Source organism: Haliaeetus leucocephalus, unplaced genomic scaffold (genome assembly GCF_000737465.1).
Source record: "Haliaeetus leucocephalus isolate CR32 unplaced genomic scaffold, Haliaeetus_leucocephalus-4.0 Scaffold384, whole genome shotgun sequence".
In the NCBI taxonomy this organism is placed as follows: Eukaryota; Metazoa; Chordata; class Aves; order Accipitriformes; family Accipitridae; genus Haliaeetus; species Haliaeetus leucocephalus.
The window spans coordinates 4,121,190-4,137,771 of NW_010972820.1; the positions used below are offsets into that span (position 1 = coordinate 4,121,190).

A 16,582-nucleotide genomic window follows, 5' to 3' on the forward strand; every position below is an offset into this window, starting at 1 on the left:
GCCAGTGCCTGGGCACCTGCAACCGCTACAGAAGTTTAATTTACTTAATGTTTATACGCTTTAATTTTTTAAACTTTTATCTGTAAGAACAGTAACCACTTGCTGATATATTTATCCTGTACTTTGTTCACAATCACCTGATAATAAGTACAGCAATCTGAAAGGGTAACTGAGCTCCTATCTGGAAAACATGATTTGATTTTGCTAAATTCACTAAAAATTTTTTTTCAAATCTCCTAAGAGCCTGAAAGCACTAGTTTGAAAAAATGTGCTCAGTTCCATCTGAAGGTAGGAAAGCATTTCAAGTATTTGAACAATTAACAAGAACTCTTCCTAATAACCATGGAAGTATAAATTTTTACAGCAATTAACTGTAAACTGTTTGTTCAGAGTTTTCTTTCAAAATATAAACAATGCCTAGAGAACAGTTACAGTTTACTGAGACTTGCCACTTTCAAAACCTTTGTAAAAGAAGCCATTTAACTTCACTGATCTGGCAGTTGCCCCTGGAGTTAAGGAGCTGATTGAAAACCCTGAATTACAGCTCCACATGAAAACCACAGTAGAGAGTTAACACAAGCAAGTAATTAAAATTACTAAACTGCATAGCACATTTTTAAACAAAATATACTTTTGCATATTTTATATTATACTTTACCTATATTTGTACATATTTATATAATGCCTACATAATTTTTTTCAATTTATAAATCTAAAATTTACAAATTATTTGGACAATTAGTTTTCTGTTTATATCAAGCCACGAAAATCAAGCAAGAGTGCTATAAGAAATCGGGTAATAATGTCTATTGCTCTATAGTAACATTTTCTTGGTCTTCATAATTAAATAAAGACTATTAAGACTCTAAATTATTCCATCAATTTCTTTAACTTCTTTCAAGGCCAGCCAAACAAAAAATCTTTATTTTTTACCATCTACTTTTATATCCACTTAGCAACACAAAATATCAATAATTAATATATATTAAAAAAAAATCAAGAAGCAAAAAGAGGTACATTCACCCTAAAAGACAAAATTTATCATAACAATTCTCCTAATTATTTTATATACACATCAAATTCAAACTGTAAACTAAACCCCTGTGTTCTGTACATCATCACATACATATACAGAATGAGCGATACCCTTTGTAAATACAATCCATTCAAACGCTAATATTTTTCATGTGCTGGATCACTTATTATTTGGTCCTAGAAGTCCTAGTTAGAGATTATGCCTTCATATACAAGACACAATGAACACAAAGGATTTTCCTGAAATTGCAGTAAAAATTACTGGAAAGATAGTTTGGATGACAAAAGTTTTCTGTTTACATTCACTGTCACTGGCTGGTGGTATGCAGCTAACTGTGTTTTCTTCACTACTGGCACACAATCTCAAACATTTTAATCTTCATATGTGTTTAATTATCTCAGTGAAAATATAAGCACCATTTGGAACTTCAAAGGCTTTCTTTGGAAAACTGAACAGTATTTGCAAATCATGTTCTTTGAAAGTTTTACTATATTTTATTGATTTGATATTACATTGGAAGTAAGAAATAAAATTGCCATTACTATATTTAACTGACATATCTAATTAGTATATCTAATTCAGAAACATTCACGATGGCATGTGGAGAATTGACAGCATGTTCACCATACACATTTGCAGAACACAATTAGCACACCATGAAATTGCATGTATACAAGAAAAATAAACAAGATAGCTATCCAGTACTGATTTCCACACTCAAGCATCATCTGCGTTTACACTGTAAATGATAAGGATCAGGTATGGGAAGTGCCTCTCTGGATTGTAAATTGATCACAGCAGGATCATTTTCTTCCTAATAGGTTTTAAGATTTGCATATAATTTCATTACATTACAGCCACCACTTGAGAGCATACAGAGTATGCATAGAGATACTTTTATCTGACTTCTAAAGTTCTTCCTGAACTTTGTGATATTGGCAGACTTCCCATTTCCATGTATTAAAATATCACATTCACAGAATGAATTACAATCAAGCTGGAAAGCATCCCTGATTGTTCAACTCGAGCACAAAATTAAGTGAAGCAGACAAGTTTACATATTCTAATCTTTGAAGAATTGTCCACTGGTTAGAAATTAATCTGATATTCAGATGACCCAGGATTACTTCAACACACCCTCTACAGTCAGTCTGTGTGCCCTTCAGATGTACACTAAAGACAAGATACACAGAAAATTAGACACAAGCATTTCTTAGTTTTTAGTCTAGATGTGCAAGAAGATGAATTCCTAGGTTCCTGGTTTCCCTGCTCAGCAGTGGTAGGAATAAAGTACTGCATACAGGGATTCACATTAGTTATTAGTTAGATACCACCCTATCCACAGAATGGCTCCAAGTCTCAGCCTCTCAAAAGATCTATGTTTTTCCCATTACCCAGAAAAAAAGGAGAAAAAGAAAGGAAAAAAAAAAAAAGAGGAATTTTTAGAACACTTAAAAAGAAGTAATTAAAGGTGTTTCAAAATGACTAAGAAGCAATTTTGTTAGAATGTTTCACCAGTGTTTACTTGTTTATTGATATCTTGTTTACTGTCTAATGAAAGAATTAAGAAGTTGTCAATCAGTCCACCTAGGTGGTAATTTCCTAGTTTTAGGAACAAAAATGGAAAAACCAGTAAAACTGCAAAATCAAAAGTACACAGTAAAAATGCAATTACTAATACTGTTTTGAAGATTCTACACAGGACGTTATCTACAACTCAAACACTCTGTACAGAATGCATTTGTTACTAGGCAACCATCTAGTTAAGTAATTTTATAAATGAGTTTTACTCTGCTTCCAATGAACCCTGAAAATACTGTGATCTCAGTCCTCCATTTAGAACATATTTAAAAATCTAGAGGTACTGAAAAAATGTAGCCATGCAGAAAGCACTATTAGAAGCCATATTATTTTTCCCTCAGCTAAGTATTAAGTATGCAATACTTTGCCTTAAGAAATGACATTTTGAATATACCTATTAAGAGATTTCTATGCCCTGCACAGTGCCATGTCAGTTTTTCTTGAATGACAGAATGCCTTTTCATGCTATGCTTACTGTTTTGTTCCCAAACTAAGAAACAAAAAGAAATATGAACCCTTCCACAAATCAGTTTAACTGCTTTAGCATATTATGAAAGAACATAAAACATATGACAATCACTATAACCTTTTAAACTCCATGGATCTACCACAAAAATGGAAATAAGTTCACATATCAGTAAGAAAAAATGATAGGCAGAATGACTTCCTGACATCACTTCCATGAAAAGTAATAGAAAAACTTCTGAAGATTAATTCAAATATCATACATAACATTTTCCAAACAAATGGAGATCAGGCTTTCTTTTAAAAAAGTATTTTTGTTTTAAAAAAGTAATTTTTACACAACTACAAGGTTGCCAGAAAAGGTAACAAGATAGATCTAGACTCATGTAAGGCATTAGACATATGGCTGGACAACATACTGTTTAAAAATAACATCACATAATAGCAAGAAAACATGTATTAAATTTATCACAGACTGATGAACTGACAGATTTTAAAGAGAATGTAGAATTGAAAAACAGCAATTAAAAAGGGATGCCTCTAATTGCTTTCTAAGCCTGACCCTATTCAATAATTTTATCCATGATACGCAGTAAATAAAAAATAACTGGTGACAAGAAGAGCAGGTGATTGGCAGAATTAATATAACTGATGTGTGTCAGCCATACAGATAAATCTAGGTTGATGGTGCCATTCAAACTAAATTTCTTCTAATTTAGCTCATTCTAAAACAGGCCACAGCTGCAAAATGAGACACTATTCTCAGGAAACAATCTTATAGCAACAAGTGAATCCTGCAGCAACTATAAAGAGGTTTGCCTGAGGACTTAATGAACAAGCATCTGAATGCAAGTTCCGAAGATGATGTGTTAGCAAATTAAGTACATGCAATTCTTAGAGGTATAAAAGGGATAGAACTGAGTAATAAGAGGAAAACGCTCTACCTCTGTATATGCCACAACCAAAACTAACACAAAAGTTCTGTACCCAGTTTTGTTGACATGTTTCAAAAATACAATCACAAATATAAGAAAGTTCAGCAAAAAAAGACCCACAACACTATAGCTGGAAATCAAAAAATCATTGTGGAAGGTAAGATGCTGAGAAACTTGATTAGCCTATATAAGGAATATCGAAAGACTAACAGCAAATCACTCAAGATGATAAATGAAGAACCAAATGAAATGCCAATGCCATACGAGTCCCAAAAGACACAGGTAGGAACTGCAGTGGGCTACCATTAGACACAAGATATATAGATCTGATCAGCCGATTTTAGGTCATTAGCTAATCAGCCTTGCTTTTTTTTTGTTTTTTTTTTAAACGGCTCAAATTTTCTTAATCAAGAATGGGATTCCAAGCACATAAAAATTCCTAATATGATAACAATTAGGCATTTGGCTTTGGGTGAGAAAACACTGAACTTCTTTACTTCTGATTTCTAGTATGGAGGTAAAAGAGGCAGCCAAAGGGCCAGAAAAAAAGAGGTAGAGGAGATAATAAGGAACTAGAGATACTGAAAATGCATCCAGAGCAAGGAAAACTACATGACGGCTGAGAGGGAAAGTTTCTTAAATAAGGTGTCATGAGGAAAGAAAGCTCCAAAAGGAAACGTGAGAACTTCCAGGGGAAGGAGAACAACTCCACCATCTCATGGTCACTGCAGCTAAGGCTGCCTTTGATCTTCACATCCCCAACAAGCCCCTCCCTTGTTGGTGAGTATGAGGTACAGCAAAGGACCTCTCCTTGTTGGCTCCTCTATGACTTGGAGAAGGAAGTTCTTATCAAAGCACTCCAGGAATCTCCTGGATTGTTTGTCCTGCTGTGTTGTCCCACCTATTATTTATCTAGCAACTTTGCTGATCTAATAAAAAAATATAAAGCAATTGAAACTTTAATTTGAAGAATGAGATTGTGATGAGAACAATATTTGTGTGTCTAAGATGAGAGCTTTGGTTCCCCAAAATCTGAGAAATCTTTTAGTACGGATTTTCTTTTATTTAATTTATCATTCACATAGTTGACAGAAGGTATCAAAACTCACATATCACTCAAGTATAATATTCACTATGCTTTTCGTGAAAAAATACCCGTAAGCAGCTAAGAAGACATAAAAAACTCTGAATAATTATGACAAAATAATTCAGTGTCCTTTAAAAGAGGTCAATTTTTTTCTTTCAAGTTAGTAAGTTCAGTAGATATTATAGAAGTGTGGAAAGTTTGATTAAAAAGTTTAAACATTTCAGTTTTACATCTGCATTATGCTCTACACTAAAACTTTAAACATCAAAGCTATAAATTGGATTCAAAGAAATTGTTTGATCTTATACCTACAGTATATAACAGAGCTCAAAGCAATTTTCCCACCAAAATGTTTAGCAAAGTCAAATTAAATCACTTGCAAAAACATTCTCTAAAATTTGAAAAGTGCAAACATGCACGAATACGCTGTTCATTCTGCTATGAGTAAAACCGTCAGCAATTCCAATATATATGCTCCTTCCAGGTTTAAAAAAAAATGGATTCTAAAAAAATGCCATAAGTTAAAATGAACATGTTAAAGTCTTACAGTAAGTGGTGTGATTCAGTGTTAATCTGGGGGAAAGTACAACAATAATTCAAGTATTTGAGGTACAGATTAGGACAGACTTGCTAATGCATCAGGATATTCCTGTTTCAAGAATGTATTTGCATAGCTGTATTTGTACAGAATTTGAATACAGATCTCAAAACATTATTTTCTGGCACAGTTGTAGGCCCAAGTAGCCAGTTGAACACTAATTCTTAAAAAGAACCCCTCGCCCCCACCCCCCAAAAAACCCAAACCCCTCCACTGCCTGTTTTTCTATTATCCAGCATCTAAGCAAAACAACCCTCACATACTCCAACCAAACAAGAGATATGCTTTTTCTATAAGACAGGATAACAAGCCCTGCAAAATGTAAGAGGCACTGCATTATACATCCTGACCTGCACAGGAATCATGACATTGTCTCATAAGATAGTTTCGTATACAAGCTAGGGAAGTATGATCCAGATGAAACTATAGGTACACACCATTATTAGAGTAGCTATTAGTGATTTATTGAAAAGGCTGAAGTAGTATTCAAAGGAATTATCACAGTTCTGTTCTAGAAGTGATACAAGAAATGACTGTTCCAGGTCAGACCAAAAATCCAACTACTTCAATACACTGTCTCCCACAGTGACCAAAAAGGACAGCACAGAAACTGGGAAAATGTTAATGACATTCGCCAGCACAGCCCCCAGTTATTACAGCCCCCAGTCTGATCTAGTGACTACCAATCTGCAATTGATTCTTCTTTGAATTACTTCTCTAATCACTTTCTAAATCCCTCCACTACAAATTTGGAAAAACTAGTCAATATTTCTGATGTCTTAAACCAATATACAAATCAGGTAATTGATTTCAGCAATTACTGCAGTGGTGCAGTTGACATAAGGATATTTTAGATTGATGTTGTCAATGGGTTTTTTGTTTTGGTTTTTTTTTTCAGTTTTTAAGAACTGAAAAATTATTCTTACCTCCTATGTGCATGAAAATTGAACGAGTATGATGTTTCTATAGCTATCAATGAAAAATACATTCTAGAACTACTTCCAGAAGGGCTGGAGAGGAGCTTAATGTTTCATATAGAATCATCGAAGTCAGAAGGACATTCTCCAGCGGTGGACTGAATATCCTGGGTTTAGTTCCTGCTCCAGGGAGATTTATGAATTTGTATCAAAATGCATGAAATGGAACTAAGAGCAGGGAACAGAACCAAAGAAATGTAACCAAATATTTTTTCTTTGCAAAATATCATTATCATTATTAGATGTGATATTTTTACACTTAAAACATCTGTAATAGTATTTTCATGAAACTCCAGTGAAATACTTCTGAAATAAAAATTTATGGTATCTTTTTTAATCACCAAATAAAAGTTCCAGTAATTTCGTAATTAGCTATGGATGTATACTGCAAACTTCATAGAGCTATGCTTGCAGGCTTAGATACTGCAGTATAACATTTCAGTGTAATTTTAAAAGCTAACCCTCTTATTATTTGTTTCCATATTAAAAAGGTAAAACAGTTGTACAAAACATCTCCTGTTTCTTTCTCTCCAACCTCTCTGGGAGGCTTGCAATTCAAAATATTTTTTTTCTGGAATTGTTTTCTACTGCATAATTCTAAATATTTCTACAAGTAGATTTGTTTCTGTTGAACTGTGGGGGGGGTTAATGTACTTTTATACTGTAAATTTTCTCTCTCTTCAACTACCTTCTTGTAAAGATTCATAATGGTGTCCATTACTGCCTTTCTTATCAACTTAGAATAAATAAGGTCATCAGAAAGGTGGTGAGATAGTTAACTTCAAGATTTGCGTTTTGTTTTTCTTCCCAACTGTTTCACTTAAGGAAGGGTTACAAATGAGTAGCTTCAATTCCAGATGAATTAAACTCCAACTTGGTAGGTAAAACAAACCTTGAAATCCTAGAATATTAAAGTACCCTAGAGAGCTATTTTTAAAATGAGTGTTGAAGCAAGATACTGCTATATTACAATAAATGCACTAAGGGTAGGATTCAGTACCAAAGACATAATTGCCTCAGATTTTATATTCCTTGTTAGCTGCACAGGCTTGACAGACACAAAAGGAAAGGATGTATGGGAGATTTGTGTCCAAATTAAGCAGAAACAGGATGCCAAGCTGAATAATGTAGGGCAGATAAAATGGCTCTAGACATCTATTTCGGACAACTGAAGCCCACCTTACGAGTCTTACAAAACTTCGCATTAAAAAATGAATGAGTCTTGCAATCTGACATGAAGACAATGACCATCAAGGTCACTGCTAAAAGCTGGGATTCGTTACTTTAAAGACACCTAAGGAAACAAGGTTATCAAAACCACTTAAGAAAGAAAATACAATGTCAAACAGGTTAAGCTTTAGTGCCCCTGAGGTAGTCTAAACTTTACAAAGCCCTACTCTCGATAAAAAAAAAAATTTTCCCAAGTTTAGCTTCTTCTAAGGAATTATTACTTATGTTGTTCTTTATACAGGAACTTTGTACTTTCTGTACTGCATTAGAGCAGACATCCATTTTATTCTGTTCTTAGAGGAGCTGGATTCAGATGATTCAGAGAGCCTTAACAAGGTTAGTGTAGCCTTATCAAGAAAAAAGCATCTTGAAAGCAAAAAGGCTTTAAACATTTAACATGCTACAAATAGAGCCATAACAATACCAATTGTGTTTATTTTTAATTTGTTACAGATTATTTGTATTGACATACTTTTGCTCTGCATGACAAAAAAAATTAAGAATGGCACTCCATCCTCTCCTTACCATTATTTATTTATCCTAATTTGATCCTTTTTATTCATCCCTAAATTCCACACTTTATCTTTCTTGTAAATGCACATCTCACCATTGAGACCAATCTTATTTATTGTCTAACTCTGAATCCTTCTTTTGTACAAGATTTAAGAAAAAACCCCACATATTCATCCTTTTCTCCTTTTGCCATTTTAAATCTTGGTATTTAGAAAGTACCACTAAAGCACAGGGGAAAAAAAAAAGGACCAGTTATACTAAAGTAAAAATTACGTAGTATTTTTCTAGCAGCGCTGAAAGTTTTACCTAGATTTAAGACACTGCTCTTAATTTAAAAAAAAAAAATTCCTAGGAAAACTGCTGATTAAAAATAAGCATTCCTGGCAAAAAAATACTTTCCATTTTGGTTATGTTAAAAAATTAACCTGATTATTATTTGTTGAAAATGGTTTAATTTTGCTGTTACTTGTACAGTAAGTAAACTAATATTAAGCAAATAAATCATAAGAAATAGCTCTGTAATAAATTATGCATCTAGGAATCTGATAGTTGATGTAATACAGAAGAGAATGTAGAAGACAAAAAACTTTTCTTCATTCTTAGTACAGAACAGCTATAAAATAAATTGTAAGCTGCCTAAGCATTTTGATTTCATTGTCTAAGCATTTCTCCTTTTACACTGAAATCTACCAATTCTTGACCAAAATAAAATTCTTTTGAAGATTTTTTTTGCTCTTACCTGACGTAAAGTACGTGCTACTATACTTTCAAGTACTGGTCCTCTGTCTTCATGCAACAGATGAACTTCATCGAGAATCAAGAGTTTTACCAGCTGGGAGAGGGCTACATCACCAACACTTTTTCTTGTCACTACATCCCATTTCTCTGGAGTAGTCACAAGCATCTAGTAAAGCAGAAAAGCGAAATATTAAGCATTTGCAAAGAAAAATCCAGACTCAAATTTATAAAAAAAACAGTATTTTAATATGCAGCAGAGTAAATGTAATGCAGAACTTAACAAAGCTATCTTAAGTTTTACCTACTTTATCTATGAGGCAGACACAGTTTGTGCTGGATGGCCATTAATAGGATTCAGTATGGAAAACCATATGGAAATATCAACTAACATCTTCAAGCTACTGTGCATCATTTGTACAGATTTTCTACATTAAAACAATTAAGTAGCTATCCAGAATCAACTCCTCATGTAATTGTGAGAGCCATTTAATATATGGGTTCCACGTTGTCCATGACAGAATATTTCTAACCTTCACCACAGCACAGAAACCCCCAAGACCCCCCCCCCCCCCCCCAAGCTTGAGCTGATAGTTCCCAGTTCCCAATGAAATGCTTTCTCCCTAAGGCATACTTTCAAGTAGTACATTTTGGTATCTCTATCCTTGCACTGGCAAAACAGATTAAACAACTTTCACCAGTACTGGAAAAGGTAACTTCCAAACTTTATTGTTTCATGTAGATACGTCTGTGGTAAGTCTCTATTAAGGTGCCATTTCTTGCATGCTCTTGCAATGGCTTTTTTTTTGCATAAACCTCAAAGTAATAGGTTATCAAACAGGTAAAACTGAGGTACGTTCAATCTCCAATTGCCAAACAATTGCAGTACCCTCCATTCTCCACAATGACAACATACTCAGCAGTCACTTCATGTGACCTTAACACAAGAATTCAAGAAACTAGCCTTTTAAATTTAAAATCAGACATAAAGTGGTCACTCTAAAGAAAGCATCTCACTCCTCCCCCCTAAAAATTCTCAGCAGCTCTTTCAAATAGAAATAGAAAGACAGATTTCTCAAATACTATTCAACAAAAATAATTTCCTATTTAAGTGCCAACTACTATGTATAAAACCCCCATAGAACAGAATCTCATCCACTGAAATTCAGTAGTAACTTGCCTGCAAGTCATGACTATGATTTAAGGGCAATTATTTATTGCCTATTCATAACAAATCTAATGAATCACTATTTATCAAAGCTTGAGATTTCTGGGACAGGCACAAAGCTTACCTTACAGTCTCACTTATTTCACAAAAAAAGAACTTAGAACTATTAAAATAAAGGTTACTCTGTAACTTTGCAGTTGAAAATCACTCAGAAATTAAAAATGAAAATTCAGATTATGTTGTTTCATAGGCCCCAATATAAAAGTTTAGACATTGGGCAAATCTTGTTCAGGTGATATCTAGAGCAAAATGAATCCTTTAATTAGTGAAAGACGACAAGGATTGTTTGATTATCTTGACTGAAATGAAACTTTTTAAAAATTCAACTACCAATCATTGAAAGATATTAAGACTTGGTAAAATGGGGAAACTTCTAACAGTTTCGATAAATAGACACGATACTAAAAGAAAACACAGTCCAGTGATCATGAATCTGTAAGTGGTTCATTTTTCTAAATAAGCTTATCAACTTGTGACAGCATCTAGAGAACAGGACACTTGTTTTCTAAAAATCTACTGACATTGACCACAACAGTCTTGAATTACCTTATCCTATAAGAGGATAGATATAACAAATGTGAGATAGATGACCAAACTAGGTTTATGATAGAACTTTTAAAATAGGAATTCTAAATTACAAGAACTTCCTACTTCTATCAGTATAACTTTATTTGACGAAGTATTTTTACCTAAATTGCCAACTTTTCCCCCCCAAACACATGGATTAGTTTCTTCTAACAGATTTTGATTCCAAGCTTATTTTAATTCAAATTTTAGTATCAAGGGCTTTGACTCTTAAAGCACTATTACATCCATATTTTTCCTCTCAATAAATATTTTTGTGTAATTCTACTTAAAAAAAAAAAGAACAAACAGTAATAAGTAAATTCTAACATTTAATATTTGATGAACCCATGCTTCACATCACAAATAAGAATTGAGTCTACAATCAGACAGGAAAACATGTATCTGATCCCTATCAGTTCTTTCATAACAAACATGTTTTATGATTGGGCTTTTTCTTAACTTTACATGTTCAAAAATAAAACACTAAGATGAAACACAGTTCAACCTTATAGATGATAACGCTTCTACAGCAAATATAATACTAGTAAGTCCCTACAAAAGCTTACACACACAACAATTGCTTTCATATAGTTGCTATTTGCTATATTCTAAGCAGCCATGGTAGAATACTAAAAAAACCCATAAATTAAGAGTTGACCAGATACTAACAGTATCTGATCTCAGATTTGACCAGATAATGTAAACCCAACAGGATATGTGATTCATGACATTTTCTTCGCAAACAAAATCTTATTATCTGTGGGAACACAATGTACAAACAAGAAAAATGAAGATTGCTGCACTAGAACCCAGACTGACAAAAAAAAAAAAAAGAAAACATCAAGACAGGTTAGGTGGCCTCCGAATGTGGTGCTGTGAGGTATACAAATGGTACAAATTAATATTATTACCAAAACCAGTTTCTTATCACAGAAATTACACAAAGGAAAGGGTAAAAACACTGAGTAATTATGAATAATGCTTCAAGGCCCTGGCTAAGAAAAGCAGACACAGAGAGCTATCACAGACTTCTAAAACCTTCATGAAAATTGCTAGTCCAAATTTGAGCAAACGCCTTACTGAAATTTAGGTAGACAATATCCACTGCTTTTCCCTCACCTACCTGGCCAGTCATTTCATCATAGAAATCTATCAAGCTGGTCAAGCATGACTTCCCCTTGGTGAAGCCAAGCTGACTACTCATGATATGATTTTCTTGTCTTTCATGTTGCTGGAAATTGTTTCCAGGATTAGCTGCTCCATCACCTTCCCAGGTGAGGCTGACCGGCCTGGCATTCCCTGGATCCTACTTCTTGCCCTTGTTGAAGACAGGAATGACATTTGCTTGTCTTCAGTCACTTCTCTCAGTTACTGTGATGGATCAAAGATTATCAAGATTGACATCGCAATGACATCAGCTAGCTCCCTCAGTGCTCACAGATGCATCCTATCAGAGCCCATGGACGTATGCATGCTCAGTTTGCTCGAGTGTTCTCTGACCTGATCCTAGTACACTTTACTTGCTCTGGACTTTCCCCCAGCTGCTGGGACCTGGGATTCCTGAAGGCTAGTCTTGCTAGTAAAGACTGAAGCAAAGGAGGCATTCAGTACCTCAGCCTTTTCCATGTCCTGTGTAACCAGGTCCCCTGTCTCATTCAGCAATGGGCCCACATTTTCCCTAGTCTTCCTTTTGTTGCCCATCTTACTGTCTTTGACATCCCTGACCAGATTAAATTCCATTTGTACTTCAGCTTTCCTAACTTCATCCCTGGATGCTCAGACAATGTCTCTGTATTCCTCCCAGGTCATGTGTCCTTGCTTCCACCCCCTGTATGCTTCTTTTTTGCGTTTGAGTTTGACCAGGAGCAACTTCTTGATCCACGTAGGCCTCCTGGCATTTTTGCCTGACCTCCTGTTCATTGGGATGGACCGCTCTCGGGCTTGGAAGAGATGATCCTTGAATATTAACTAGCTTTCTTGGGCCTCACTTCCCTCCAGGGCCTTGTTCCATGGGACTCTTCCAAGCAGATCTCTGAGGAGGCCAAAGTCTGCTCTCCTGAAGTCCAGGGCTGCAAGCTTGCTTTTTGCCCTACTCCTTCCCCTCAGGATCCTGAACTCCACCATCTCACAGTCACTGCAGTCAAGTTTGCCTTTGATCTTCACACCCCCAACAAGCCCCTCCTTGTTGGTGAGTATTAGGTACAGCAGAGCACCTCTTCTCATTGGCTCCTCTATGACTTGGAGAAGGAAGTTCTCAGCAATGCACTCTAGGAACCTCCTGTACTGCTTACATCCTGCTGTGTTTCTTTCAAAATATTAGAAGAAAATGTATCTTACAAACCACATGAATTTATGAATACTTTTTTTTTTCACTTGATCTCCGCAAGATACATCCTGATAATATTTATTTATTCTCCTCAGAGAAATATTTTCCCTGTACTGCCTCATAATATTGTTCCAGTCCAATTATTTTACCATTAGAATGTATCAGTCTTTACTAATTACCAAGAATTACTCCTGAAAAGACTTTGTGATACTACAGAAAAAGATGTTCTTGTCCTGCCATATTTAAAACTTAACACATGAAAGATTCACTGAGTCACTAGTATCACTGAGAGAGCGGTGGTGTGTGTGTGGGGTGTTTCTATGTTTTGCTAAAATATTACTGGGTGCATTTTGTTAGCAAATACAGATTTTTCAAATGCTTTTACAAAATAGTAGATGTAAAAACATATGACCATAATTTATGAACTGAATTGTAACACTACTACAGATGCAACTGTTATCACTTTAAAATGAGCCATGTCAACCACAAAAAATTAGCAGCTGTACTTCCACAGAACATTAATTAGCAAGCAGTGAGGAAATATATTTAGCAATGCATATTAAGACTTTAAGGTGTGAAATACTACAAATGCAAGCTACTTAGCTAATTTGCTAAATCTAAATTGGCAATGCTCAGATTGCAGGCTTTTTTTTGATGTCAGTCATGTTATCAGAATATATATTTAAAATGGTATCATTAATTCTTCTGTTTCTGAGCAATGACTAAATATTCATCATAATGGTCTTTTACTTTGATCTTATTTAAAACCAGGAATGTTACTCAAAGTAATGACCTGAGTTAAAAGTTATAATTGATATACTGTCTCATATAGTAAGACCAGAGATGTCCAGAGAATGTCTTGCCAGAAAATATGATTGGTTCTTATACTTATTTTACAGATAGAAATTACAGTTGAGAAAAAAATTCCTCCCAAAAACCCCAAACAAATCAGCTTTGTAGTCTCAAACCATAAACTGAATTCAAATATATAAAGTACTAATTAAAAATATCAGCTAAAAGAAAATGTTGACTATCAGCAAATGTTAACAAAGCTACAGATTATTTTTTCAATTAAAATAATAAACAAAAGGAGCGTTATGATCCATCTCATAATTAGTTTTAAATGCAGTAGTGGCACTTCTTTTTATAATTAATTTTCAGAGACAATGTATGTTATCCACAAAGTTAAAAACTCACAACTCAAGATTCAGCAAAAGGTTCTGCTTTCTGTTTGGGGGCAAGGGAATGACACAGTAACCAAGTCTTGAAACATCTTTTTAATATTTTCTTTTCTTACTTTGACTTGAGTTATCAGCACACTGAGAAGCATGTTCATTTATATTGCTATTTCACCACTTCACCTCTTTCAGTATTGAAATAGCTAGAAAATAAAGTGTCACATTTGCTTAATGAACTGCAACTCATGCAAGACATTTCAATCTGGTTTTTGTATTAGGGTATGGCTGAATAGAAATGGGTTAACTGTCAGTATTTTTACTGTCAACTTAAATTTCTCTCCACACACATAGTTCTCCTTTTCCAATGCTTTTTGGATTATCATTAGTAACTATTCCACAATGGCTTTTTCTAGGGAAAACATGGGCTTATCACAAAGTCTTCTGTCTCAGGTGAGAACCGCTGCTCAGTTTAATTTCTATACCAAAAAAATAACAATTGAAAAAAAAAAAATCTTTCAACCCCAAATTATTTCATTTAGCTTTGGGGTTATTTAACATACCCTTACATTACTTTATGTAATGTTCAGGTAAGAACTCAAACAAAAAAGTCGAATTACTTCACTTTGAAAAATAAAGTCAAAAGGGACGACATTATCTTATAATTTCAACATCAATTGACAAAATTTTGAGTGACTGTGAAAATGCAATTTTCTATGATTGCATGATTTGCTAACTGTTTTTGTCAGTTTCTCTTCTGTCCCCTTAGAAGCCAGAATTCATGGTAAGAGGAAGTTACGTTTTCACCATAGTTTCAGAAGATCAACATGTTGAAAAATACTGGGTTTTGTTATTGTTCAGGGTTTTTCTTAGTCTGAAAAGGCTTATGGTCTCACTGAAATCGAAGGATCTTCCATTAATTTCTTAGAGTCCAACATTAATTTATAGCAGTTGGCACAGCCTGCAGGTTTACCTTTTCAATAGCTCGCTTGCAAATTTTTTGCTGCTTTAAGCTCTCCCAAACACATCTTGCACATGACTAGTATCTGATTTCTGCTTGAGTAATTTGTGCACACACTCTGAAGCTAGTAAAACTATGGTAATCTCCTCATATTGACACTCCCGCAGGTCCAATCCACATGTGAAAATATTTCCGAACAAACTACACAAAATATTTAGTTATAATGTTCCATACTACAAAATTCACTGCTTTTAACTTCAAGACCATTTTTGAGAGCAGTTTTCCTCTCTTTAGCCACTTCAGCCTCCCAGTAACTCTGCCACTTATCTGACCTTTTGTCCTTTTCACACATACAACAAAACCCAGAAACCTCCCTCTCAATTTCATAATTACTATGATTTCCAGAAAACAATTAGAAAAGACCCAAGTCATTCTTTCTATCTGCCAGATACTGTCAAACCAAAATGTATAAAGAACTGGTTGACTCGGATCTCAGGTTAAACATCAACTGGGATAATAGGAAAAAGGGACTGGTGTTCCATTTTTGTTTTAGACAACATACCATTCTGATTACAAAAAAGAGGGAGAACAGTTGGTTGTGAATCTTCGGGTTAGTAAATTAAATTCGCCCTGTTATCTTAAATGTGGATTCCCAAAATAATCTACCTTACATCTGTTCAAACCTTTCTGGAAAGTAAGGCACCATTAGTAAAGTAGCCATGCATTGCAAATTTTAAAAATGTTCTCATTTTAGGTTTTTGCTTTATCAGACCTGATAACAACCTAAATTTTGGGACTGACAATGGGTTTATATAAGTTTGCATATTGTGACTGAGTAAACACCCTACAAGCCAAATCATACCTTTGGCAATTTCTCTTCAGATTTTTATAAGTTTTTATTCCTGATGCACATGATAAACAGAATTTAACTTTTATTTAAATATAAGACTTTTGAATGAACTGATGAAATTATTACAAAGGAAAGACATTGTTAAATTTCTTACAGCAGAGTCTTTATGGACATTCTTGAGAATAAAAATGAAACATTCCCAACAAACAGCAGGAATGTAAAACTGAAAATTAGTCTGCTGTAATCATCCCCATTCAGAAAGTAGATCTTGCCGCCAGTGAGCTGTTCAATAAAATAATTTTTACAAAATTAGTATGA

General features: G+C 34.3%; 1 protein-coding gene across 5 annotated transcripts in view; it reads right to left on the reverse strand.

Annotated features, from left to right (window-relative positions):
• Nucleotides 1–16,582, reverse strand: part of ASCC3 (activating signal cointegrator 1 complex subunit 3) — a 260,015-nt gene that overhangs the window by 159,021 nt on the left and 84,412 nt on the right. For 4 of the 5 annotated variants that reach the window (XR_774729.1, XM_010573372.1, XM_010573375.1 and 1 more), the window contains one exon: nt 9,162–9,326. The exons of the other annotated variant lie outside the window; for it this stretch is intronic. Coding sequence is in view for 3 of the 4 variants with exons in the window: in XM_010573372.1 (XP_010571674.1) it covers nt 9,162–9,326 (165 nt within the window). In the remaining variant the exon portion in view is untranslated. The remainder of the gene's footprint in view (nt 1–9,161; nt 9,327–16,582) is intronic. 5 annotated transcript variants of the gene reach the window in all.